Here is a 27,407-nt window from a genome sequence, read left to right as displayed (position 1 = left end):
CATTTTGATGGCTCCCTTTTCTTTTAGTTTTGAGACCAGATTTCGCTGTGTAGCCGGATGGCCCGTTACTACGTAACCCAGGCTGGCCTTGAATTTGCAGCGATTCTCTTTCCTGTCCAAGTGTGAAGGAATGGCCCATCACGCCCGGTTTCTTCTTTTTTCTTTCTGAGGCGGGGTCTCATGTATTGCGGGAATGACAAGTGTGCTCCACCACAGCCGGTTTCTGCGGTGTTGGGGACAGAATCCAGGGATTCATGCATGCTAGGCGAGCATCAACCAAGCTTCCTCCCGAGCCCATTCAATAATCCACTTTGGTAAATTCAATGTGCTGGGGATACAGCGAACCAAAATGTGCAACTGGACCCCGCCTCCTAAGAGGATTCACATCTCATTGGCCACAACTGACCACGTGCCCAACAGGCTTGCGCACCGCCCCCGGGCATCCCAGCTGTCGATCAAGGGCTCGGCCCCTCCTCCGGCGCGCGGGCTGGTCCGTCTCTATAAAAGGACGGGCGGGCGCTGACGAGCCCGTGCGTCGGCGCGTCACGGCGGGGTGCGTGTGAGCTCATTGCGCGCGGGCGGGCGGGGTCCGACGGTTTGAACGAGACGAAGACGGAACCGGAGCTGGGCGCGCGGTCAGAGGACGCGGGTTCCCCGAGAGCCGGTGAGGCGGCTGGTGGGCCCCGGGCGGCGGCAGCGGTCGAGAATTCATGGGGGGGCGGCCCTCGTGAGCGGCGCGGCGCCGCGCGGGCGGTGGGGGGGGGGAAGGGCGGGGCCGTGACCCGGCGCGCGGCCTGGGCCGGGGGCGCGCGCTCCGTTGTCCCGGGGGCGGGGCGTGGGCCGGAAGTGGGGGCTGCTTAGTGGTGACCGGCGAGGTCCTGGCTGTACGGCTGAGTCCGGAGGGTGTGCTCGAGGGGTGAGGTGGGGACCCTCGGTGCAGGAGGCGTCGTTGCATAATGGGTGGGAGTTGGTCTGCGGAGTTGGACCCCAGAATGCGACCTTAGGCTGACGCTTCAGCCTCCCTATGCCACAGTTTCCTCATCTGTAAAATGGGGACAGTAGGATTAAGCATAGAAAGGTCTCAGCACCATGCTTGGCCAAAAGTAAGGCGGTCTCAGCCGAGGTTTGTTGAGTGCCTGTAAATGCCAGGTCCGTTTCCATTAGCGAGTAGACAGGCAAAGACATGCTTTCTAGGAGTCTGCTTTGTGGGCAAAGAGTTGGGAAGCAAGAAAATGAATACATGGCCAAGATAATTTCTGTAATTACTATAAAAGGGTGATACTAGTACTGCAGGGTGCAGCCTGACCTCTGCCCCTTGGAGATGAGGATCCGGAGGCATGGCCTATTGAGGGAAGTTAAGCCAGGCCTGATGTCTGCCCATGATAGGATGGATGTCTTGGAGAGCATTAATCAAGATAGTTCCTTAATGGGCACTTGGTGTGTGTAGTGCCCATTAAAGCTTGATTTAGCCTTGTGTCATTTAATAGGCACATCGTCTTGGAGGTATGTTATCTTCTTTTTCTTTCTTTCCCCTCTGTTGTATTTTGTTCATTTTATTTTCTTTGTGGTGCTGGGAGTTGACTCCGGTTCCCCCACCCTCTACATTGGGCAAGCGCCGTGTCGCTGAGCTACTCTCTCCCTCAGTGACATTTTGCAGAAGCAAGTCTGAGATTTTAGGTGGTGAAATGACTTGCCTTATGTTGCCTAACAAGTAACTTAATTCCAGGTTCATATAACCTCTGTGTTAGCCCTTCTCCCCCATCTAGAAAGGGTCTTTTGTACAGACATGCCTCTTGTGTCAAAGGGCCAGCACATGGATGCTTGGGAGGAGGTGTTCTTTTCAGTTAGGGTGTTAGTCAACTCGGATTCTACTTAATCCTTACCACAACGGTAGAAAAGGTAGGGTCTTAGCCATTTTGCAGGTGATCCATTTCTGAGGAAAGGAGAAGTGTTTCATTTGGGGTCACAGAGTTATTTATTTATTGTGCCATCCTATCTTTCCATGGGACTTGGGATGGTACTTGGAGAGGAAGGTCATGTACTTTAGCGTATGCTGAATTGAAGTGAGTTGGGGAGCCAAGTATGGTGGCACATGCCCGTAGTCCTTACACTTGGGTGGTAGAGGCCGGAGAATGAGGAATTCAAGGTCATCTAGCTTCAGAGCTACTTCAGGAGCTACTGTGTTGAAGAGCAGAGTAGAATGAGTTAGGGAGGTTCCCAAGAGAGTTGCTGAAGGGAGGGAGACACTTGAGTAGGTGGGAAGGGGGTTTTTCATTGTGGTTCTGTGCAGCTCAGAGAGCCCTGAAGCAGTGGGGTGGGTGTGTTGTACTCAGCGGGCTTGCACCAAGGCTGAGCAGTGGACATTTTCCTTACTTTTTGGAGACAGGATCTTAACTCTTAGCCCAGGCTGACCTAGAATTCACAGTGAGGCCTGCTGATCCTGAAGTGGAGTGATCTCCCTGCCTCAGCTTTTTGAGTGCTAGGTTTATAGGCATGGGCCCTTACTTCTGGCTCATACATTCTTACCAGAAGGAGAGAGAGAGAGAGAGAGAGAGAGAGAGAGAGAGAGAGAAGCTTTGAGAGCTAGTCTCTGTTTTGATTGCCTGGAAGAGCCAATTAATTGGTCGAATGAGTGGATGTTTATTACACATCCACAGGGTGCCTAATCCTATGTATTTAGTGACCACAGAGTTTGTGGAGCACATGGGACTTGGTATTAATGACTGCTAATGAAAGAGTTTGAAATTACATGACATGATCGTCAAGGGCCATTAACCTTTTCTGAGCTGGGGTGTGGTCAGGAGACACATGTGGCTTTACCAGCTGCTTTCATTTTATGGTAGCATGAGACACACAATACCCAATGTATACATGTATATCCATCTTGTTTGAATGGCTCTCCTTGGGACACGATGATAGCCTTCTGCACACAGTGTGCGTTTTTCTTGTTGAGGGATTTTTAAGCAGGAGAGAAATACCTCATGCGATTTGTGATTCAGAAAATTCTTTCTGGCTGCCGTGTAGGAACAGATTGAGACAGACTAATTTGAGAACTTGCAGGGGATCTTGAGAGGTGTTGGCAGCAGATACCAGGCACAGTTCTCAGCACCAAGATAGCATAAAAGAGAGGCGGTCCCTACCCTGGACCCCATTTGTTCCTGTGACTTGTGTTTGATATAATGCCAGCTATGTTATGTTCCCTATTTCATATAGCTCTCTCTGAGCCCTTTTTCAGGTGGTTGTATTAACTTAGAGTTGAGGTACCTCGACTTTAGTACCTTGCCCCCAGTTACATGGCTAATGGGATGGACTCAGGTTCAAGCCCAACTCCACCAGTTACCTCCTGGCCTAAATCTGGTCTGGGAAGCTGAAAAATGGAGGAATAGTGACAATTTAGTGTGATAATTAAAGTCCCAGAGGTTTGAATGAAGTGCTCTGGGAGTGTGAGGAAGGATTTACCTGTGGAATGATGACTGAATTGTGCTGGTTCTGTCAGCTGTCTTTAGGGAGTGTAGAGTGTTGGTAGTTAGCTTTCTGAAAAGAGTTTATGTAGACATCATTTCCTCCTCCACAGTCTGAAACAAGTAACATTTACCTAACACTCACTCTGTGTGTGTGAAATGTGGGGTGGGGGCGAGGGCAGGGATATCAGGCAGAGACTGCCAAGTCATCTGTGTCTGTACACCGCATCACCACTGCTTGTAAGTTAGTGAGTGCACTGGGAGAGGGAACCCCGTCTTTGGTTCTCAGGCTAGAGCGCGTGACTCAGGGCTTGCAGCAGCTCCATGCAGGAGATGAATGTGGGCAGAGCCCACATTACTAGGGGGAGGGAGTGAAGCATGTCAGGAGAGCCAAGGGCTGGGGACTATGGCTGTAAATTGCTGTGAGTTCCAGTCCTTATTCCATTGACAAAACGGTGTGGGGAATTAGGACAATTCTAGTGTCAAGAGTCACTGTAAAGCCTACTGCTTGCTCAGTGAGACGGCTCAGCAGGTAGAGGTGCTTCCCACCAAGCCTGACCAGCTTCGGACCACATGAGAGAAGGAGAGAACCAACTCCTGAAAGTTTTCCTTAGACCTCCACACACATGCACATATGCATACAAGAACATAGTAAATAAAAATAACCAAGAATGAAGGATGATTGAACAGATATTCTCAGAGTATGGCACCCACATTTACCAGTACTTTAAATGAGATTTATAGTTGACTATAATGATTGGTGCATGTAGTCTCAACTGCTCCCAAGCTTGAGGCAAGAGGATAACATAAGTCTAGAAGTTTGAGGTTTGCCTGTATAACATGGCATATCTGTATCCCAAAATATAAAGGCTATGTCAGAAATCTGCCTGAAAGGTGAGGGGGCAGCATTTTCTGAGAAATGGGAAAATGAGGCTGTGTAAACTCATGTAATATTCAGGGCTTCCTTTTCTTTACCCCTGAAATGAAGGGAGTGAAGAAGGCCTTGAAGAGGATTGCTAGTTCAGTAACAAGTGTCTTTGAGAGACCTCATACTTCATTAGAGTTCAGGTACTCCCAAGTCCCCAGGGAGTGTGCAGCAGAGAAGAGTAGGTGCCAAGGACTTCGAGAGGTTACCACTTGACCTCACCTATGTACGGTACCTAAGTTATTGGAAACTGTGAAAGTAGATAGGTATTGCTAGGGATTGGCCCAGGGCTTGGTGCCCTTAGCCCTTGGTGTGTGTGTTGTTGCTGACGATGACTTGAGATAAGGTCTTACTTTGTAGCCTGCGCTGGCCTGGAACTTGAGGTTGTCCTGCCTCGGCCTCCTGAGCACAGGTATGCTACCACCACACCCACCTGTTTCTTTCTTTTCTTTCTTTTTTTTTTTTTTTTTTGGTTGCTGATGATTGGATGCAGAATGCATGTTTCATTACTCTGAACACAGGCATCACGGATGCCGGATACATGTTCTATTACTCTGAATTACCCCACAGCTCTTGGACTAGTGTTTTTGAACAGAACGTTCTTGATTGTGCAGCAGCCTCCCTTCATAAAGTCTGTGCTGATCTCTTAGTGCCTTTTGTGACTTGCAATCATGTATCAATCTTATTAACATGGGGCCTGAGTTTTAGACTGATTAGTTTGGGACATTTATTTCAGGTCATTTTATGCATGGAACTCTGGCTTATGACTGGAATCTTAGTGTCTGGTTTCACCTTTCAGGGAAGAAGGCTGAGCTTAAAATTAAGTATTTGTTCAGATTTGCTCTGGGCAACCTTGGGAACTGCGCGCCTTCACTTTCATGGTCATCCTAACAGGAGCCTTCTCTCTTTGATTTCATGTTGTAGAAGATGGCAGTGAATGTGTACTCGACGTCAGTCACCAGTGATAACCTAAGTCGACATGACATGCTGGCTTGGATCAATGAATCTCTGCAGTTGAATCTGACAAAGATAGAACAATTGTGCTCAGGTAAGAGGAATCCACTAGACCCCTCCCCCCCCCTTATTTTATTTTTTTGGCTTTTTAAGACAATGTTTCCTTGTGTAGCCTTGGCTCGTCTGGAACTTTAGACCAGGCTGTCCTTGAATTCAAAGGTCCACCTGCTTCTGTCTCCTGAGTGCTGAGATTAAAGATTGCACCGCCATACTTGACTCACTAGACCATCCTTTAAAAGCACATGTGGCCTTAGGGTTTGTACTGGCCTCTCTATATAGAGCCACAGAGAGATTATAGTTTCTTTCAGCTTTATCCATGCTGAGTACTGGGAGGGGTGGCTCAGTCAATAGAATACTTGCCTGGCAATTCACAGAGCACTGAGTTTGATTGCCAAGGAGTGTGTATAAATGCCTGTGGAGACCAAGACATCAGTGTCTTGTCTGTTGCTCTCTACCTTAATTGCCTAGAGACAGCTCTGTCACTGAACTGGAGGACTGGAAGCAGAAGCTTGCTATTTTGGCTAGGCTTTCAGTCCAGAGTAGGCTGACTAGTGAGGTATTGAGATCTACCTTTCTATCCTCCAGTGCTGGGATTGTAGGTATACACACCATGCCTGGCTCTTTGCATGGGTGTTGGGATTCAAACCTAGATATTCTCCATTGTGCTTGTAGAGCAAGTGCTCTTACCCACTGAGCCATCTCCTCAGCCTTGCATGTCAGGGCTGTAAAACTGGATCTTCCTAGTTAGTGGATGATTTCAAGAATATATATACCAGAGCTGGGTGTGATGGTACATGTTTCTAATCCCAGCATTTGGGAGGCAGAGGCCTCTGAGTTTGAGGCCAGTCTAGTCTACATAGTCTACATAGCAAGTACCAGACCCACTAAGGCTACATGGTGAAACCCTTTCTCAAAAGCAACAGCTCCCCACACAGATAGGGGTGGGGTGGGGATATTTTCTCTAACTACGGGAATTCTGTCTTAATGGGCATGGATATAAAGCAGTAGAAAAGGACGTGGGCAACATGCCCAAGTCTGGGTTCAGTTCCCAGAACTTCTGAGGCGGGGGAGTCTTATTAGTGACATAGAATCAGAATCCTGCTTCTTCCAGTAAATAACTTCTCTTTGGTACTAGTGGTTAAAAACAGGACTTACACATGCTATGCAAGTGCACTACCCCTGAGCCCCAGCCTCTTACTAGCTTTGAGGCAATGTCTTCCTAGATGTCTCAGTCTGGCTTTAATTTACCCTGGAGCCTAGAATTTATGATCCTTCTTTCTCAGCCTCCTAAGAAACTGAAACTGGATTACAGACAGCCTGGACAACCAGGCTCAACTATGTAAACGCTTCTCAAACATCCCCATTTAGCTCAGTATATCTCCAAGAGAAAGGTACAGGTACTTCCGGTTTCACATGGGAAAGATGGCTTAGAGAATTTGAGTAATGAATCTAGGCATAGAGAACTAAGAGCACAAGGGGGATTTGAACCTTTTTTCAAAACAAGAGCCTGTATTCTTCAGTCCCTACACGCTATTTGCATTGGACTTTTTCTTAACTGACGGGTACCATTTGGGTTGATTTAAAGAGACTGCCATTCCTTAGCTGCTTCCTGTGGTGCTCAGCTTTTGTACTTCCTTTTTTGTTGTTTTGAGGGGGGAGTGGCTCCGACTCTTGGTCTTGGTTTCATTTGTTTGCTTCATTTGCTGCGAGGGCCAGTCTGTTTTTCAGTTGTCCAGAGGGAGGTAGTGCATGAAGAACTCTAGTGGTTCCCAACAATGAGTGGCCTTTATAACCTTATTTTGTTGTAAAGATGGTTGCTTCAGATCTGTGCTGCTGTCCTCTATCTCCTAGTCATTTTCTCAGCTTTTTCTTGCTGTGCCGCAGTTTGTTGAAGGCTTTTTAAAGCACTTGTTTGCCCTGTGCTGTGAGTAATGTGGGTGAGGTCATCTTCATTTTCATTGGAGACTGCTTGCTCACCAGCAGGTTTTCCCTAAAATTTCCTTCTATCTATAAATACACCCCAGAATATTTCTCACTTAATTAGAAGCTGCATCTCTTCCTGTATAGATAAGTTGTGCATATCCCAATCTGGCCCCAGGCTTTTCTGATTTAGGCAGGGAGCTATCTTAGACAGGTCATGTCATGAAGAAGCCTTTAGTCTGCTCTGAACCTTGTGACCTTGGATGAATTCTTTGGTGGTCTTCTAGTGCTGTTTCCTCAGCTGTGAACTGGGGCAGTAGTCCTGGTTCACCAGCTTGGTTTTTGCCAGGGTCTCCTGGCTGCTGATTGTCTGTCAGACCCTGATGGACTAGGTACAGATGCTCATGAGCTGCTGGGAAATGAGTCGTCTGAAAGAGCAGCCAGTGCTCTTAATTACCTTGTCCTCCACCCTACCATTTTTTTTTTTTGAGACAAAGTTTTATTCTGTAGCCAAGGGTAGTTGGTCTCTAACTTGTGGCCATTCTCTTTCCTCTGCTTCTCACATGTTAGGATTACCTGTATGGTAGTACACATATGAGATTGATTACATATGGCATGTGTTGGATATTTAATTTTATTATTACTTTTCAAGACAGGGTTTTTCTGTGTAACAGCCCTAGCTCTCCAACTAGCTCCATAGACCAGGCTGGCACGAACTCAGAGATTTGCCTGCCTCTGCCTCCCAGTGTGTTGCATTTTTAAAGAGGCATGTAGAAGAGAAAGAATTGACAAATACAACTGTATATAACTAGTTATGATGACACTTTATCATAAACTCTGTGAAGTATTTCAGCTTTTCTGGCGTCTGCCACTTTTCTTATCCTAGATAAGGTGTTTTCCATAGGAGAAAGTGTTGAGTGTAAGACATTTAACTGATATGTGAGTCTCTCATTGATAGTTGTCCTCTTGAAAGCTGCTTCGGGTGGCTCTTGGAATATGTAGGTGGTTGCATTGTGTTTTTCATTTTGCCTTCGAAGGCAGCTTTTACTTGTAATCTGAGACCACACAGGATAAGCTGCAGACTGTTCTTGAGAGTTGGTGCCGGGGTCCTTCTCAGCTCCTTGCTGGGAGTCAGTGGAGGGGAAACTTTTCAGCTCCTTGTGTGTCTGAGGCCTTCAGCACCAGTTCTGGTTCTTTCTTATCAAACTTCTAATGAGCAGTGGATCAAAAGACCAGAAATTTCCACCATGCACAGTCTTTAGGAGATAATATCCGGTTTTTCTCTAGAAGTACAAAGTGGGGATCCTTCCCTGGTCATGTGCTGATGGCTGTGACGTGACTGAGTGTTTGCAGTATCAGCTCCTCACCCACCCACAAAGTCAGGAGCCCTTGCTTGGCTCTGAAAGTGAGAAAGGGTGAGAAGACCTTGGTGATACTGGCAGGCTGATCAAGAGGCTTCCTATGTTCTGTCAGGGATCATCTTTGGCGTGCTAACCAATCAAGTCTGTTGTAGATACCATCAGAGAAGAAACTCTGGTCACACAGAATGATTTTGACATCACACAGTGATTTTGACAGCAAGCTTGCTTTTGTCCAGAAGGAGCCAGGAGTTGCTTTTTGCCACCCTGTGTCTGGTGGGCAGCACTAGTAATTTCTTTGTATGACTCTTCTGTTAGTGGATTGGCTCTGTATTTGTTTCCAGTTTCTTGCCCCTCAGACTGTTAACAGTGAGTAACATACAAGACAAAGCAAATGCTGGTTATACAGTTCTGTTTACATCAAAATAGTATTCCCCCTGTTAAAATATTTTGAGCTTGAATTTTAAGGTCTGTATATTAATGACCCTTCAGCCCTCTGCAGATTTTTTTTTTTAATTCGTCATTTAAGATAATCAAGTTGCATGTTCTCTTTGAAGCCTAAACACTCTTCGTAGTCATGTGTGTTTTGTGTATGTTAGTATTAAAGCACTGGTGTTATTTATTTTGTGTGATATATGGGTGTGAGGGATCTAGTGTGCTGTGGAGTACATGCGGAGGTCAGAGGACAGGTCTTGAGTTGATTCTCTTCTATCTTGTTGAGGCAGGGATTTCTCTCTTTTTCTGCCAACCTATGCACTCCAGGCTTTCTGGGCCCACAACCTCCAGGAAATTCCCTGTGACCCCTTCCTGTCTGCTATAGGAATGCTAGGATTACAGATTATATTGTATCTGTCCTTTTCTGGGTTTGGGCTGGTCTTGAATTCCTGATCCACCTTTTTTAGCTTTCTGAGTTTTGGGATTACAGATGTATACCATCATGCCTAGTGTTAGTAAGGGAATATTGGCTAGGGTTTTCATTAAGCTTTCTAAGAGTACCCCGAATTGAACCAGGTTGAGCATCAATGTACTTGAGATAAGAAATTGTCTGGTATTGGACTGTGTCCTGGCCTTGTATTTTATGGTCTCTGTTCCCAAGCAGAGCCTTAGAGTGGAGTTTTTGACAGCCAGTGGACACCCTGACACTGCCTTATTCTCCTCCCATTACTTCACACTGTCAAGCTAGAGACTGATGGGTTCTTCTTGTTGAAGATTGTTGGCCTATTTTGAAGCTCTGCTTGAGTTGTCTACCTTTGCCCTAGTCTCACTCAGGCAGAGTGGAAAGGATCCCCCCAACCTGATTTTTTTTTTTCCCTAGCTGAGACATGTATGAAAAGGGTATGAGGATTGCTATGGTGGTACATTTTTGTAATCCCAGCATTTGAGAGTTGCAGGAAGGAGGATTTATGGAGAGTTTCAGACTAGTCTGGACTACATTGCAAGATCCTGTCTCTATAACCAGCCAACCAACCAACCAATCAACCAACCAAAATCCTCTGGCTCCTTATACACAGCTGGGGAACTCTTGTTGGGCTCTATCCCCAGCTCTTTTAGTGGGCTTTATTTTTTTTTTTCCTTTTCTTTTTTTTAAATTTTATATATATATTAACACATTTTTGGTCAATGAGAGTGTAGTCACATGGTACACTCCGCTTCTAGAAAATGCTTCTTTCCCCAACTGTGACAACTATGTCTGTCCTATGGGCTTCTAATGTGATTCATGGGAATCAGGAGCTCAATGTAATGCTAGGGTTGGACTCTGGCCTCTGTGGTATTTATTGAGCCACATATTTTGGTCCTTGTTTTTAAATTTCTTTGTACGTGTACGTGCGTATTGGGACTTGAACTCAGAGTCCTTATACTTGGCAAGTACTCTATCACTGTACTACATCCCCAACTCTTCTATTTAGTTTTTAAAAGTTATAATGTCTCTAGGGACTCTCTGAGTTCTAAACTAAAAACTAATGATTCTTTGAGCAGATGACTAAGAAGCAGACGGTTTTTGCTGCTGAGTTGTTGGTTGGTTGGTCTGTTTGGTTGCTCCCTAGTTCTAAGAAAAATATGTGCTGGGTATAGTGGGGTATGGCTTTAATCTCAGCACTTAAGAGTCAGAAGCAGGCATATCTCTGGGTTCAAGGTCAGCCTGGTCTATGTTGTAAGCTCTGTCTCAAAACAACAAAAACTATGCATGTGTATGGTATATGTGTGGGCATGCATGGGCCAGAGAACACCTTTGTGGAATTTGTTCTCTCTTTCTATGTGTACCTGGGTTCCAGGTATCGAACTCAGATCTCCAGGCTTGCATAGCCAGCACCTTTAGGTACTGAGCCAATTCATTGAACCAAGCTGTTTTCCTCAGCTTCCCTGAGTGCTGGGGTTACAGGTATGTACCACTACACCCAGCTCCTCCAGTTTTCTTCTAACCTAATTCAGAAGAGAGATCTTTGAAATCCTCTGTGCTCCTGTGGAGAGAAGTAAGTCTATATCTTTGTGAAGATTTAGAAAATGTTTCGCCCCTTTTTTCCTTTTTACTGTTTTGTGCATTCATTTTTCTTTCTAGTGGCTATTTATGGCAATTTCTAACAAGAGTTAGACTTTCATAGCAACCTTTATTTTCTGCCTGTTTTCCAGATTGAAAATATGTTAAAGAATTTGTCAGATAAAACCAGCTTTGAGTTAGCACTCCAGAGGTTGAGGCAGTGGGATTGCTATGAGTTCATAGCTAGCCTTGGCTCTGCAGTAAGTTCCAGGTCTGACAGAGATACATATTTCTAAAAGTAAACTTTAAGACCCCTTGTCATTTTGTTAATAGATTAAAAAAAATGTTATGTGTATGAGTGTTTAACCTGCATGTATGTCTGTACGCCACATGTGCGTCAGATACCCTAGGCACCAAAAGAGGGCATTGGATTCCCTGGAAAATAGCATTACAAACAATTCTGAGTTGTTGTATGGGTGCAGGGAATCAAACTCAGGTCCTCTGCAGGAGTGCTCTTAACTGCTGAGCCATCTCTAGCCCTTTGTTAATAGATTTTTAAAAATTGATTTTGCTCTTATCTTCCCCCCCCCAAGATATTTGTTTCTATTACTTTAAATTATGTGTGTGCGCGCGCGTGCGTTTGTGCATATGTGTGCTGTTGCCCACAGAGGTGTGAGATTTCCCTAGAGCTGAAGTTACAGGTGATTAAGAACCACCTGATATGGCTGTTGGGAACTAAACGGGTCCTTTGCAAGGGCTGTATATGTTCTTAACCATTGAACTGTCTTTGTAGCCCCATCTTTTTAGTTGTTTGTGGGCCACTGTACAAATTTTAAAATTGTATTTGGGGCTTGGAAATGTAGAATACTCAGCTACTATACATAAGCCCCTGATTTTCACCCTGAGCTCCACACATGTAATAGCATGTGTTGTTTTGTGCTTAAAATTTTCAGCACTAAGGAAGTAGAGGCAGGAGGATCAGAAATTCCAGGTTATCTTTGCTTCTTTGAGTTTGAACCTGGTCTAAGCACATGAGACATCTCTTTTAACAAATTGTATTTGGGTTAAGGGATGTGAATGACCATGGTTTTTTACTAGTAGCATTTAGAGTGGGCCATAGTGTTAAACATCTTTAATCCCAGCACTCAGGATGCAGAGGCAGGCAGATCTCTGAGTGCAATGTCAGCCTGATCTATGTTGGGAGTTTCAGGCCAACCAAGGCTACATAGTGAGTGAGATTCTGTCTGGGGAGAAAGTGTGGCATTCAGTGACCTAGTTAATTGACTTTTTCTTTTATGTTATTTATTCAGGAGCTGCATACTGTCAGTTTATGGACATGCTCTTCCCTGGCTCCATTGCTTTGAAGAAAGTGAAATTCCAAGCTAAGCTAGAACATGAATATATCCAGAACTTCAAAATACTACAAGCAGGTTTCAAGAGGATGGGCGTTGACAAAGTAAGTAAGCTTTACTCCTTTGTTTAGGTTTCTTTCTTGTGTTTAAATTTTTTATTTAAATTTTAGATATCTTTAACAAAAAGATTGTGTATTTGTGTTTGTGTGTGTGTATATATACATGCCTATGCAGGAGGACAACTGGGGGGAAATGAGGTCATCAGGCTTGACAGCAGGTGTCTTTACCAATTGAGGCTTCTCTCTGCTCCCCACCCTCTTTGTTGTTGTGTTTTTGTTTTTTGAGACAAGTTCTTTCTCTGTAGTCCTGACTATACTGGAATTCACTATGTAGACCAGGCTGCTCTCAGATTCACAGAGATCTGTTACAGGAGGTCCTCCCAGTCCTCCAGCCTATCGCTGCTGAGATACCAGCCCATTGGGGCGTGGTCTCTCCCTTTAAAAAAGCGGCCACTTCCCTCACTTCCCTCTCCTCTCTCTCTTCACTTCCTGCTGCCGGCAACTAGACTCCCTTCCTGGTTGCGCAGAGGGCTGACGGTGATCTGTAAGTTTTTTCCCCTTTAAATAAATACCACCCTATTAATCATAATTCCAAACTGGTGTGGCATTGTTTATGACTTACGCCTTCAGAGATCTGTCTGCTTCTTTTTCTCAAGTACTGGGATTAAAGGCATGTGCCACCACCACACCCAGCCTTGCTGGCTCTTTGAAAATTTATTTTTTTTAAAGTTTGTTTACGACAGGCTGGCCTTGAACTCACTGTGTTGCCCAGGCTGGCTTTGAACTCATGGTGGTCTTCCTGCTTCAGCCTCCTGAATGATAGGATTACAGGTGTGAGGCACTTTGTGGGCTGGACATTTTCTCTTTCTAGTTTATGTTACCTTTGTTTCTAGTTAACAGGATTTACAGGGAACCAGCTTTTCCTCTACCCTCCAGCCCTTGCTTCCTTCACTGTCTTTTTTATTGTCTGAATTTAATACGGTTTGGAGTAGACAGCCTGTAACATGAGGGCCTGCTTTTCGCCCCAGCCACCCAGCTAGCTTAACCCCGAAATAATCACACAGAAACTGTATTCATTAAAACACTGCTTGGCCCATTAGCTCAGGCTTCTTATTAACTCTTATATTAACCCATTATTCTTGCCTATGTTAGCCACGTGGCTCGGTACCTTTTTCAGCAGGGCAGGTCACATCCTGCTTCTTCGGTGTCTGGATAGGACTGTGAGCTTCCTTCTCAGAATTCTCCTGTTCTCATTGACCTGCCTTTACTTCCTGTCTGGTTATCCTGCCTATACTTCCTACCTGACTACTGACCAATCACTGTTTATTTAAAATATAATTGACAGAATACAATTGTCCTGCACCATCAACCTGTAAACCTGAACTACTGTGGGGCAATGATCTTATACCCTATAAAGATTTGTCACTTGTATTGGTTTAATAAAACCTGATTGGCCAGTAACCAAGCAGGAAGTATAGGCTGGGTGGCCAGAATAGGACAATTCTGGGAAGAGGAAAGGCTCAGTCTGCAGTTGTCACCCAGATGCAGAGGAAGCAAGATGAGAATGCCTCATTGATAAAAGGTACCAAGCCACATGGCTAACACAGATAAGAATTATGGGTTAAGATGTAAGAGTTAGTTAATAAGAATCCCGAGCTAATGGGCCAACCAGTTTATAATTAAGGTAGGCCTCTGTGTATTTCTTTGGGATAGTTAATGTAAGCATCTGTGTGTTACTTTGGGCTTGAATGGCTTTGGGACTGGGCAGGACAGAAACTTCTGTCAACACTAAATCACACTAAACCAGTGATTTTTTTTTTTAATAAAATTTAAAAGATTCTATGTATATGAGTGTTTTGCTTGCTTGTATGTATTGTGTGTGCCTAGTGTCTGTGGAGGTCAGAAGAGGGGGTTGCATCCCTTGGAGTTATAAGTGGTTGTGTGCCACCATTTAGGTAAGGAACCAAACCCGGGTCTTCTATGAGAGCAAAAAGTGCTGTCACTCATTCAATGTCCCTCTACCTCCTAAAACTTTCTTTCATTCCATTTTATTGAGAGAAGGAAAGAGAGGAGAGTGTATGAGTGCATGTGTATATGTGATTCATGGCTGCAGCTGTACCCACCGAACCATCTCACTGGTCCTTTCATACTTGGGAGTCTTTCTCTGGCCCACTAACCAGCTCCAAATAAATGACACAGAGACTTAATTATAATAGCTTAGGCTTGCTCTTAACTAGCTCTTATAACTAAAATTAACCCATTTCTGTTCATCTGTGTATTGCCACATGACTCATGGCTTTTACCTCTTTTCCTGCATGTCTCTTCCCTCTGTGTCCACTGGTGACTCTGCCTTCTTCCCAGCATTCTCTCTGCCCTGAAAAATCCTGCCTAGCTATGGGTCATTCAGCTTTTTTTTGTTTGTTTTTTGTTTTTTAAGACAGGATTTCTCTGTGTAATAACCCTAGCTGTCCTGGAACTCTCAAAGATCCACCTGCCTCTGCCTCCCGAGTGCTGGGAATAAAGGTAAGCTCCACCATTGCCTGGATTTTTATTTTATTATTATTATTTTTTAGATTTACTTCTATAAAATATACTGTACTTGATTCTGCATTTTGACTTTTCATCCACCCATCCTTCCTTCTCTCCTTCCTTCCTCCCTCCCTTTCTAGAGTCTTACTGTGTAGCCTAGGCTGACCTCAAATTGGACATGTTCCTGTCTCAGCTCCCAGAGTGTTCTCAGATGTGTGCCATTGCACTCAACCAGGGTATTTCTCTTTATGGTACAGTGAAACTTCTGCTACCTTTTAGGTGTCTGAATGTGTGGTTATGACTTTGGTGATGCTAGTTCTCCTGTGGTGCTTAGGGTGCAGCACAAGGCCTTGTGCAGCCAGGCAGGCACTTAACCATATCCAGGTCTCTGGTTTTTTTTGACGTTTCTTCTCAGGAGTTTGGAAGACTGACTAGGGATTGGTACTGTATTGAAGGCAAACTGAACTTAGCAGTAAGATCTCTAAAACATTTTCTTAATTTGGCAGAACTTGTGTTGTTCTGATTTATGGGCAGGTTTGATGCTTGCCAAACAAAGCCTTTGGTTTGGTCTAAATGGTCTTGATTTTTTTCTGCAGATAATTCCTGTGGATAAATTAGTAAAAGGAAAATTTCAGGACAATTTTGAATTCGTTCAGTGGTTCAAGAAGTTTTTTGATGCAAATTATGATGGAAAAGAGTATGACCCTGTAGCTGCCAGACAAGGTCAAGAAACGGCAGTGGCTCCTTCTCTTGTCGCCCCAGCTCTGAGTAAACCGAAGAAACCTCTCAGCTCCGGTAATGCAGGTAAAGAGAACCGTTAGCCCGGTTCCAGTAATTCCACTCATTCAACATTGGGTATAGGGACTCTGCATAGAACTGTGCTGTAGCCCTGGATCAGGAGAGTTGAGTAGCCATAGGCGTGCCCTGTGCCTTTGGCAGGGACATGATTCTGCACGTGGCAGATACGTGCCTGTGCTGTGCAGCTCCGCGGAAACCTCTTCACTCTTGCCCCTGGTCGTCCTTCTCTGTAAAGTGGAGAGTTAACACTTGCTCTGACCTGTATGCTGTGTTACCTAAGGACTTTTTTGTTGAATGTCATAGAATTTACTTCTGCTAGTTCACATAACAGAGCTTTATTTCCATGGGAAATTAGGGCATTTTGTAAATACCTGAGAGTAAGTTTCAGTTGTCTGAGGTTTAGGACTTTAAGAGTTTTCTAGGTCTCAGGGATTCTTCTAGCCGTCAGTCTGTAGGCCAACCTTCTGTGCCTGCTTGTGTCTTCGTCCATGGAGATTAAGTGGGAGAACTGCTGTGGCTTGCTTTGCTGCTAGCAGGGCCTAGGAGGGAGGGGCAAGTGGATGGTAAAGAGTGTCTTGAAAATGTTTGGGCTTGGTTTCCCAAGATGTCTTTTTAGTAGTATATTCATAGAACATGTACGTATGTTCTGGGCCACCACTCCCTGCTAAAGATGGAGTGTTGCTTTGTTGTTGTTGCTGTTGTTGAGACAGGGTCTCTGGCCAAGGCTGGCTTTGAACTCACTGTGTAGCCAAGAATGACTTTGAACTTTGTTCTTTCTGCTCCACCTATTGGAGTTTTGTTTTAATAACTTTATTGAGAAAGAATACATGCACCATACTTTTTTACCTTCTTAAAATGTTTAAACCTAAAAAAAAAATTGCAATTTATTTTTATGTTTATGGGTGCTTTGTTTGCATGTATGTCTGTATTGCATGTGTGCCTGGTGCCCTCAGAGGTCAGAAGAGGGTGTTGAATTCCCTGGAACTGTAATTATAGATGGCTGTGAACCACTATGTGGGTGTTGGAAATTGAACCAGGTCCTCTGGAAGATAAGCAAGTGCTCTTCTGAACCATCTCTCCAACTTCTTAGTGTGTGTGTGTATGTATATGTATACACGCACACGTGCATATATTCATGTGTGTGTATGTGAAGGTGCATTTAAATATTTCTCAGGTACCATTCATCTGTTTCTTTGAGATACTTCATTGACTTGGAACTTGTTTAATAGGCTAAGCTGACTTGCCAGGGAGCCTCTCTATCACTGGGATTATAAGCACGCACTGTTACATGGGTTCTGGGAATACAGCTCAGGACTTGAGGTTTTTAAGGCAAGCATTTTAATGACTGAAAGCCAGTAAAGCTTAGGAAAGCTCTCACCTTTTTTGTTTGTTAGTTTATGTTTTGCTATTTATTTATTTATTTATTTAGGCAGCTCTCACTGTGTAGCTCTGGCTCTTCTGCCACTCATTATGTAGACCAGGCTGGCCTTGAATTCACAAAGATCTGCCTGCCTCTATTTTCCAAGTGCTGGGATTAAAGGTGTGCACCACCACCACCTGGCTTTACCACAAACAATTTAAGGATATTTTGATCACTCAAAAAGAAACCTTCTTGTGCTCAATTGTTTGTGTTCATTTCCTCCAACTTTTCTCTCTTTCCTGGCTCTAGGTCTTTACTTACCTGGTTTCTATGACTTCACTTATTTTGGACATTTTTCTATAAATGAAACCATAGAATAGTGTCATCTTGTGTCTGGCTTCCTTTATTTAGCACAATAATTTCAATGTTTTATAGTATTTATCAGTTTTTATTTATTTATTTTTTTGAGAGTCTCTCACTGTGTTGCTCTGATTTGTCTGGAACTCACTATGTAGACCAGGCTGACCTCAAACACCCAGACCTGTCTGTTTCTGCCTCCCAAATGTTTGGTTTAAAGGTGTATGTCCATACCCCCCAGCTGGTTCTTTTTTTCTGTCTCCCCCTCTTCCCAGTCCCATCTCACACATGCTAGGGAAGCTGTGTACTTCTGATATCAGTGTACCCCACATCCATACCTTCTTTTCAAAATTTTGAGATTGGCTCTTGTAAGGTTGCCCAGTCGGTCCTTGAACTTCTGATATTCTTGCCTTTCCCTCCCAACAGCCTGGCTTAGTACTTGATTGTTTTTACTGCATCATAATCCTCCATTGTGTGGAGCAACTCATTTGTCTGTTGGTTGTGGAGTTGTTGCTGGTGTTGGCTGTCTTGAGTGTACTGCTGTGAGGTTTATGTAGTTTCTATGTAGAACACATTTTTATTTCTCTTGGGTGTGTACCCAAGAGTGTATTTTTGAAGCTGAATTCCTGGGCTACATTAAAGTGTTTGTAGAGCTGCCTGTTTGCACTGCCGCTGGCCACTGGCCACTGCCGTACCATCAGCAGTGTCTTACCATTTGTTGATGGAAGGCCGCTTGATGGTTCCCAGGTGCCCAGACTTCTGAAATAACCACACAGAAACTGTATTAATTGAATCACTGCTTGACCCATTAGCTCTAGATTCTTATTGGCTAACTCTTACATATTAATTTAACACATCTCCATTAATCTGTGTATTGCCACGTGGCTGTGGCTTACCAGGGGCAAATGTCTCTGGTGGGGCTACATCGCTTCTCCCTCTGATTCTGCCTCCTTTCTCCCAGCATTCGACTTAGTTTTCCCCACCTAGCTCTATTCCCTTACAGCTCTGCTATAGGCCCAAAACAGTTTCTTTATTAACCAGTGGTATTCACAGCATACAGAGGGGAAACTCACATCAACCATTAGTGGTATAGGAGGGTTTTGATTGCCCTCAGAACTGTGTTTTTTTTTTATTCCTTAGTTTTTGAGAATGGCAACTACATACGTAATCTTAGACGTAGCATATTTCAGATGACTTGTAGTAAACATTTAGTGTTCAGGATAAGCAAGTACCAAAGAGTGCCGTCCAGACAAAATGCCTATGAGTGGACAAAAGGCCTGTGATTATACATTTTTGGGGTACTGGGAAGATAGGATATTTCTAAGCCTGGCTTAATATCTGTGTTTACAGAATATTTGCTAGATGAATAACTAAAGTGAAGAGGGTTGCATTTATCGTGAAGTAGCCCATTCTTAGTTATGTAAACTTGCAGATCATTTTCTGTCATTGCATTGTCTGCCTTTTGGTTATAACCACTAAGAGATCTGTAAATCTTGGTTACGGTTTCTCTCCTGACCCCATAGACATCTAAAAGGTGAACTCTGAAGCTACAGTGGTAAAGGCGGGCTCTACTCCTAGCCTTTGTGAGCCCCTTCCCTTACCTAACACAGGGAGTCTGAGGCAGTAAGTTAGAGAGTTCTAGTTTTCCAGGTGGAGCACAGAGTATTGAAGTACCAGCTGAGATTGTGATCTGTTCTTTATACAAGGTTTGCCTTTGATCCATGAAACTGCATTGCTTTTGGGTTAAGGCCTTTCATTGTATGTACCAGTGTGATTACACCTTTCGGCTGGCAGTTGGCTGTAGCAGAGTGAAGATCTTGTTAGAGGCTCTCCCCAGCATGAAGGAGCTTGCTAAGATTGTTATTAAGTCTACTGCCAGGATAAGAACCACTTGGTGGTGTGCTCTTGTATTTGGGCTCTGTAGTAGCCATCAGTTCCTTCGCTGACTGTGGAAAGCAGTTATACAGACTTCTTGCTTTTTGTGTGTTTCTGTCTGTTTTCGAAATTTCTTCTAACATGGTTAGTCTTTTCTCAGCTCCGCAGAGACCCATTGCAACACAGAGAACTACTGCAGCTCCTAAGGCTGGTCCAGGGATGGTGCGAAAGAATCCTGGTGTGGGTAATGGGGATGACGAAGCAGCTGAATTGGTGCAGCAGGTATGCCCCTCTTGTGTTGTTGACATTGTTATTGTGGGTTCCTTGCTTCACTCATGAGGGCAGGGGCTTCTCTCTTGCCTGCAGTTGTTTTGATATATGTGAGGCTTTGGCTGCAGAATTGGCCATGAGCCGTGGAGTAGAACAGGGTTCGGGCTTTCCTAGTACCACAGAAACCTATGTCTGTCTGGAAATCAACTTAAAAAGAAAAGATTTATTCTTATTCATGTGTGTTTGTCTATGTGTCTGATATATGTGTAAAGACCAGAAGAAGTCAGTGGATCCCTGGTACTGGAGTTATAGGCAGTTAAGATCCACACTGTGGATCATAGTCTTGAACCTCATTGGAATGCCCTCGGATTCTCTGGGATTGAGAGAGAAAAGACAATGAAGAGTTGCCTCCTGGAGATTGAGAGTGGACGTACGGGGGAGACTGTTGCTCTTCTGGTTCTCTTCTGTACGGGTCAGTGACTGGAGGTAGATCAGAAAAGCAGAATGGGGACTCTTGATCCTCTTTGTATTTTTCCTTCCTTGTGTAATGCTTTTGAGTGATTAGTTTGATTCAGTCATCTACTAGTCACTGTTGCTATAAAATATAGAATTATGGAGAAAAAGGAGACCTCCCTAAAACGTCAGAGGAAGCAGTTACAGAAAAAAAGATACAAGAGCATAAAGAGTGGTCAGCTGAGGCTACATGACTGGCAAGTTGATCTTTCATTCTGTAGAAATAGACAGTTTTTTCATGATGAGCCCAAGGAGGAAATGAGAACTGCTTTGCCATTATTTCATTTACGCTTTTCAGCTAGCCTCTCTGGACTAAATACTTAATGTGTGAGGTGGGGGCTTGGGTAGGTTTTTTTGTTGTTCACTTTTTTCTTTTGAGACAGGCTTACTATGCAGACTAGACTGGCTTTGAATTTGTGGCCATGCTGTAACCTCTGCTTCTGTGCCTGGAGGGAGCTAACACTTGCTCACAGTAATTCAGATATCTGGAATGGTGTTTGGTACAGACTCCATTGGATTAAATGATGATTGTTTTTATAGTCTGGATGGAATGGAGTAGATGCTGCAGTGTTCTTTAAAAGTTCACATGGGTTCTATCTTCTTGGCTTGTGCGAGAAATAAGAAATGGATCAGAAAAGGGAGACCTCCCTGCTTTGGAGATTGGTATTTATCATCATTGCTAATTTCGGAATAGGTTTCAATAGTTGAGATTGGGTAGGCTAAGGTTTTGAAGACCTGGAGTTCTGAGTAGTTGTGGGCCTCTGACGATGATGTGGGAGGTCAGGAAACTGACTTTGTACTAACCAGTTTCTTCTTTTACCCTGGAAAGTTAGGGTCAGATTCTCACACCCAGCTGGTCTGTACCACAGAAACACATTGGCCTTCTCTCTCTCTCTCTCTCTCTCTCTCTCTTTCTTTCTTTTTTTTTTTTTTTTTAAAGATTTTATTTATTTGTATACAGTGTTTTGTCTGTATGCTTGCTAGCCAGAAGAGGGCACCAGATCTTATTACAGATGGTTGTGAGCCACCATGTGGTGGTTGCTGGGAATTGAACTCAGGACCTCTGGAAGAGCAATCAGTGCTCTTAACCTCTGAGCCATCTCTCCAGCCCCCCCCCCCTCTTTTTTAAAAATCCCTTTTGTTTTTGCTAGTTTCTGGCTTGTCCAGACCTCACCTTCTAAATGTTGGATTTATAGGTGTGAACCAATATACCTGGCTCTTGACCCGAATAAGTTTTTTTTAAAAAAAGTTAATATGAAGGACTGTATGCTTTTCTCAGGTTGCCAAAGTCCAAACCCCATTCAGTTACATGTTCTGTCTGGTGGCCTCCCTGAAAGCATTTGAATTTGTAGCCCTAGATAAATGGGAGACATGAAGCAGATAGGTTGGTTAGGCAGAGAGCAGCACTGTATTCTGTGTCGATTACTTTGTAGTACTTACTCATCCTTGGTTGGTTTGCAGGGATCCCACCTTAAGTCATCATGGAGATAGTTACTTAAAGTCTTTTGAGTGTCTTATGTGTGGCCTAAATTGTCTTGGAACTTGCCATCATCTTTCCTGACTCCTAAATTCTGGGATTACAGCTGTGTGTCAAACTCTGCCAGGATTTGTACTTAAAAAAAAAAAAAATCTGTTGATATGTGTTGTCAAATCCGCTGTAGTCTCACACCAGATTTGTGTGTGCCTGTGTGAGTTTCTGTTCACCACCTGCATGCAGGAGCTCCTGGAGGCCAGAAGTGCTACATTCTGCTCCCTGGAATTGGAGTTACAGGTTGTTGTGAGCTACCACGTTGTTTCTGGGAACTAAGCCTATGTCCTTTGTAAGAGCAGTACTAGCCAGTGACCCATCTCTTGAGCCACGAAATTTGTTGTTGTTGTTGTTATTATTATTATTATTATTAGAGACAGGGTCTCAGAATATAGTTCTTGTTGGCCTGGAACTAACTCATGTGGATCAAACTGGCCTTGAATTCAGAGATCCAACTGCCTGAGTGCTGGGGTTAAAGGTATATGTCACCATGCCTGGCAAGATTAATTTTTTAATTTAATTTCTCAGTAGCTTGTTTGTGGAAACCAAAGCCCTCTAGTAGGACTTACAGGGGCTTAGAGCCACCTAATGTTTTGAATGATATATGCAGCAAGTCTTGGACTAAATTGACCATTCTTCTGGTAAGGACATAGTGATGATTGTTGGTCGTTTTGCTAAGCTGGGTTGTGGGTTTTAGTCCCATCTCAGCCAGCCTTAACTTTTCCATTTTTGATCCCATCTCAGTGAAAAGCTTTCTAATAATTTAAGGTATAGTCCTCCCTCCCTCCCTCTCTCTCTCCCTCCCTCCCTCCTTCAATCCCTCCCTCTCTCTTTTGAGGCAGGGTTTATCTGTGTAGCCCTGGCTGTTCTAGAACTCACTGTGTGGACCAGGCTGGTCTTATTCACAGAGATCAACCTGCCTCTGCCTCCTGAATGCTGGTATTCAAGGCATATGCCATCATGCCTAGCTTTAAGGTGTAGTCTTATAGTCTTCCCTTTCTTGAGAACTCATAGTCAAGATTACTGTGAACTAGTATACATTATATATCTGAGACTGAAGAAAATTAAACTGAACTGGATTTTTGCTTATGTTTTATTTTGATCAAAGGACACACCATTTTTTTGGGTTTGATATTATGTTAGTACATCAATGCTTGCTGTTTCAATGCTTACTGTTTTCAATATCTTTTACAGGTCAAAGTTTTGAAGCTTACTGTTGAAGACTTGGAGAAAGAGAGAGACTTCTACTTTGGAAAGCTAAGGAACATTGAATTGATTTGCCAGGAGAATGAGGGGGAAAATGACCCTGTACTGCAGAGGATTGTAGATATTCTTTATGCCACAGATGTACGTGTTTACTTTGAGATATTTTCTTTCCATTCTGTCAACTAAGAAAAAGTTTAACATTGTTGATTTCAGCTCATTTTGTGCTGGCACCTCTGTTCCAGGGTAGGGTTCACCAGAAAATTTCATTTTTGATTTTCTCCAAGTCAACCAAAGAGCATCTTGACGTCCCTGTGTCTTTGCTTAGGGAAGCAATCAACTACAGAAATGGCTGGCTTGTCCACTTCTGTAGTTTATTGACCATCCCATCCTTGCAGTTTGACCACTCCAGCTGGATGTGTTGTTGTTGGCCATTGTCAGGACCCCAGGCATGTCCTTGGTCCTTGGTCCTTGATGTTTGCACTCATAGCTGCCAGGGTATGCCTTTGCACCTCCCTCCCAGGAGCTTGCCTGACTCCCTGTGTGATTTTCTTTGGATCCATCTTTATTACATAGCCTTTAATCATGACATATTCATCAGAGAAGCCTGCTTTTCTTCCTCCTGGATTTAGGATATGATACCCGGCCATACCTACTATTTAACAGTATTTGTAATTGCACATACCTCACAAGGTCTGTGTAATACTATACAAATTAACTAGTAGTTTTCTAAACATACTGTTGGAATTTTGAAGGATTAAGACAGATGACTGAGAAGCTGCTAATTTGTCCAATAAATCGTTAACGTTTGCATCATGTTCAGTAGTGAAATGTGAAGCTAGATGATTAAATAAGTCTTTGGTTTTTTTAGGGAAAGTACATCTTAACTACTTTTTAAGCTATAGAGATTTAGTTAAAAAGAAAAGTCAAGGTGTGTTTTTTACGGTAGAGCAGTGTGGCCATTTTGTACTGTAATTTAGCAGTCCTCCTGCCTCAGCCTCTTGAAGTGCTAGAAATACAGGTGTGAGCCACCACACCCAGTTAGGATACTGAACTTGATAGTCATCTTCAGGTTTTTTTGTTTTTGATTAAATCAAGGGTTTCATAACCTTGCTTAGACTTGAACTCACTACATAGCTAAGGATGACTTTGAACTCCTGTTTGTGTGTCCTGAATTTTGGAGTTTTGTGTGTGTGTGCTGTTCTACCTGCTTAAATGTCATTAAATTTGCCTTTGTTTTGTTATGCAACTTGGGATTGAATCCACTTTTGTCTTGTGTAGAGTTAAGTTCTCTGTCATTGGAGCTTTGACAGAAATTTTTTGAGGCAGGGTCTCATTCTCTGTAGTAGTGAACTTGGAGTTAAAGACTTTTGAGGGAATGCACATTTTAAAGATATATTTAGACACATTCATTATCCTAGTGCTTTGAGGATGAATTTGTGTGTAGTTTTTGGCATTAAAAGAAATGGTGCTATTGTTGGGTGTGATAGACACATTTAAATGTGGAACTCAGGAGGGAAAGGTAGAACAATTTGATTTTGAAGCCAGTTTGGTCTATATTTAAGCAAGCTGCAGGCTAGGCAAGGCTACATAGGGAGATCTTATATCAAAAATCAAAACAAAAAAAAGAAATGATGCCATTGTCTAAAAAAATATAATAGTATATATTATAAATTATTATAAATTATATATCCCTGGCTTATGTGTTGAAGTGCCAGATGTGTGGGAGACAAGAAGAACTACCTACATGGAGAGGCTTAAATTGTGAGGTCAATGAGTAGAAGGAGGAACTGGCATTCAGTATTGAGTAACAGCTTTCCCCAACTTTCATTTCCCATTTCAGGAAGGCTTTGTGATACCTGATGAAGGGGGCCCACAGGAGGAACAAGAAGAGTATTAAGCAGCCTGGACCAGCAGAGCAACATCCGAATTCTTCACTCCAAATCATGTGCTTAACTGTTAAATACACCCTTTTGTTATTCTTAGAGAATTCACTGGTTTCTTTTCATAAGCAAAAAGTACCTCTTCTTCAAAGTGCACTTTGCAGAAGTCTCTTTCCGATGAGTTTGAGTTAGGAGCTGTTGCCTTGCAGCAGAGCAGTATTAACATCTAGTTGGTTCACTAGGGGACAGAGAGGCCAACCATGGGGCTCTTCATGTGGATGCTGGTCACACTGACTGATGGAGAAGGGGGTTTTGTAATACATTGAGGTATTACAAATACTCAGAGAAATGTAAAGACTGATATGAATTTTAAGTGAAATTCTGGCAGAGAACGTTTTAATAAATAATGCCTTAAGAGTATTTAAAATATGCTTCCATATTTCAAAATATAAAATGTAACATGACAGGAGATTTTGTGTGTCCTATATTGTGTCTGGGAAGGAAGGGCCAGACTTTAGACCCTTTGGAACCTGCTGATACAGGCCTTTCCAGACTACATCTCATAGATGTAGTCTTTGGCCCAGAAGGAAAGTTTGAAAAGTTGTTCTGTAAAGCCATTAGGTGTCATTGACCAGTTGCATCCCTACTATAAAATATATAAGCAACATGGTAGCTTGGGTGAATAGAGGGCGTCTCAGCCCTGCAGTGCCTGAGACAGAGCTCAGCTTTTGCTGAGCTTTCCTCTGAGGATTTTTCAAACAGTCCCCCAAGTTCCTGTGTATTGTGATTCTGGGACCTGCCCATATCTCTGGGATTTGAATGGGCGCCTAGTCCCGTTGTACTGTCTTGTAAGTTTACATTTACCACGTTCTCTTCTCTGCTCCCCTTGACCTCTGGGGACGCCTCTGGCTCCTTAAGTTTGCTGCTGAGCATTGTAAATACAGCAGGCTGGTGATCGCAGCTGCAAGTACTTTCTGGACCTCTGGCAAAGGAGTGATCAGTGAAGGCCAGTGTCACCTTGGGCTCTGTGAGGCTGGGGTGTTCGGTGTCTGCTGTCCACAGCTCTCCATTGTCACCCAAATACTTTGCCAGTGCACTAATCTCTTTGGAGATAAAATTCTCGTGTGTTACTAAATGTTAAAATGTTTTTTTTTTTTAGAATATACAGTACCATGACTGAAATATTAATATTTAAAATACTTTCATTCCTTAATTCTCCCTCATTTGCTTTGCCCATGACCTATTCAGTTCGTTTGGCAGAATTCTGCAAAATGTGTGTTACCCACTACTGAGGTTGTTCAGCCCCTGATGTGTTTGTGTTGGTTTGTTTCTGGTGGTAGCTTGTCTTATGCTGTGTGTAGAAAACAGGTATTTTATGACAGATTGTTATGTAGTGCATGCTCTGTGTGGAATTCAGAGGAAAATCCAATTTAGTGATTAACAATGCCAAAAAAAAAATGCAAGTAACTAGCCATTGTTCAGATGACAGTGGTGCTATTTCTCCTTTGTGGCCTTTTAGACTTCTGTTGCCCCCAAATTCCATTTTATTGGGAACCCATTTTTCCACCTGGTCTTTCTTGACAGGGTTTTTTTCTACTTTAAACAGTTTCTAAATAAAATTCTGTATTTCAAGAGTGTCCGGTCTTCTGAAATGTGTTTTGCCTTGAGTGCAAGCTTTTAATTCTAGGGGTCAGGGTTAGGGTCTTCAGCTGATTTTAGATAGAAGGCTGAGAAGTGATTCCTGCTATCTTTTTTTTTTTTAAACTTTTTTTCATGTATTTTGATCATAATCACTCCTCACTCCTGCTGACTCCTCAGATCTTCTTAAATAGAACTGATGTTTTCAAATCCTTTACTTTTTAAAAACCAATCAGTGTATCTCCCTCCTTCCCTGTATGTATGTATGTGTGTATGTATTTATTTATTTTTTGAGACTGGGCTTTACTGTTCCTGTCCTGATTGGCCTCAGACTTACGGCAGTCCTCTTTCTTCAGCTTCCTGTATGTACTGCCATGCCTGGTTTAAAATGTGTATTTTCTCTCTCCCTCGTTTTCCTCCCCTCTCTCTCTCCTTTTCTCTCTCTCTGTCCCTCCTTCATTCACATTTCATTCCTCAGTCCCCTGCTGTTTTAAATTCCCACTACCCTGAGGTTTTCCCCACAGAAGCATAGAGCTTGCTCTGGATGCGTAAGGCTCTTCTTTCTTCAGAAGTGCAGCTGGACAGTGTTTGACAGATGGTTAGAGATAACTTTCATTTTCCTGTAAATCGGTCTCAAAGACAGCACAATCTCAAACTAGAAAATAAAGTTGTTGCCTTTTTCCTGTTTTGTAAAGCCCTACACCTTTAAAAATGAGTTTAAAAGGTTATCTGCCCCTGTTTTTATCTTGAAATAATGTTACATAGAGGGAAGGTAAATTCATCTGTAGTAATAGCTGCTCTAGAAGCAGAACTTGATGATTTTCATAAAGTTTGTACTCCGTTTTGCGATGTTTTACTCTTTTGGCTTTTGGGGGACCACCACCAGCT

The 27,407-nt window shown here is 43.3% G+C and overlaps 1 protein-coding gene across 1 annotated transcript; it reads left to right on the top strand.

The window, feature by feature from the left end:
• The first annotated feature begins 536 nt into the window (after positions 1-536).
• Positions 537-26,515, top strand: Mapre1 (microtubule associated protein RP/EB family member 1). The gene is made up of 7 exons (XM_041670936.1): positions 537-664; positions 5,311-5,434; positions 12,465-12,610; positions 15,691-15,898; positions 19,645-19,766; positions 22,990-23,142; positions 24,842-26,515. The coding sequence occupies exons 2-7, from the start codon at positions 5,314-5,316 to the stop codon at positions 24,896-24,898; spliced, it is 807 nt and encodes a 268-aa protein (XP_041526870.1). The 5' UTR covers positions 537-664; positions 5,311-5,313; the 3' UTR covers positions 24,899-26,515.
• The last annotated feature ends 892 nt before the right edge of the window (positions 26,516-27,407 follow it).

The sequence above is a fragment of the Microtus oregoni genome, unplaced genomic scaffold, assembly GCF_018167655.1.
Source record: "Microtus oregoni isolate MIOR12 unplaced genomic scaffold, Mior012 000020F_ref0000438, whole genome shotgun sequence".
NCBI lineage: Eukaryota > Metazoa > Chordata > Mammalia > Rodentia > Cricetidae > Microtus > Microtus oregoni.
This window is presented reverse-complemented; position numbering and strand designations above follow the sequence as displayed.

Coding starts and splice junctions, on each gene's coding strand:
- Mapre1 (XM_041670936.1), top strand. CDS start 5,314: ATGGCAGTGAATGTGTACTCGACGTCAGTCACCAGTGATAACCTAAGT. Junction 12,611..15,690: donor AGAGGATGGGCGTTGACAAA/GTAAGTAAGCTT, acceptor TTTTTTCTGCAG/ATAATTCCTGTGGATAAATT. Junction 23,143..24,841: donor ATATTCTTTATGCCACAGAT/GTACGTGTTTAC, acceptor TTCCCATTTCAG/GAAGGCTTTGTGATACCTGA.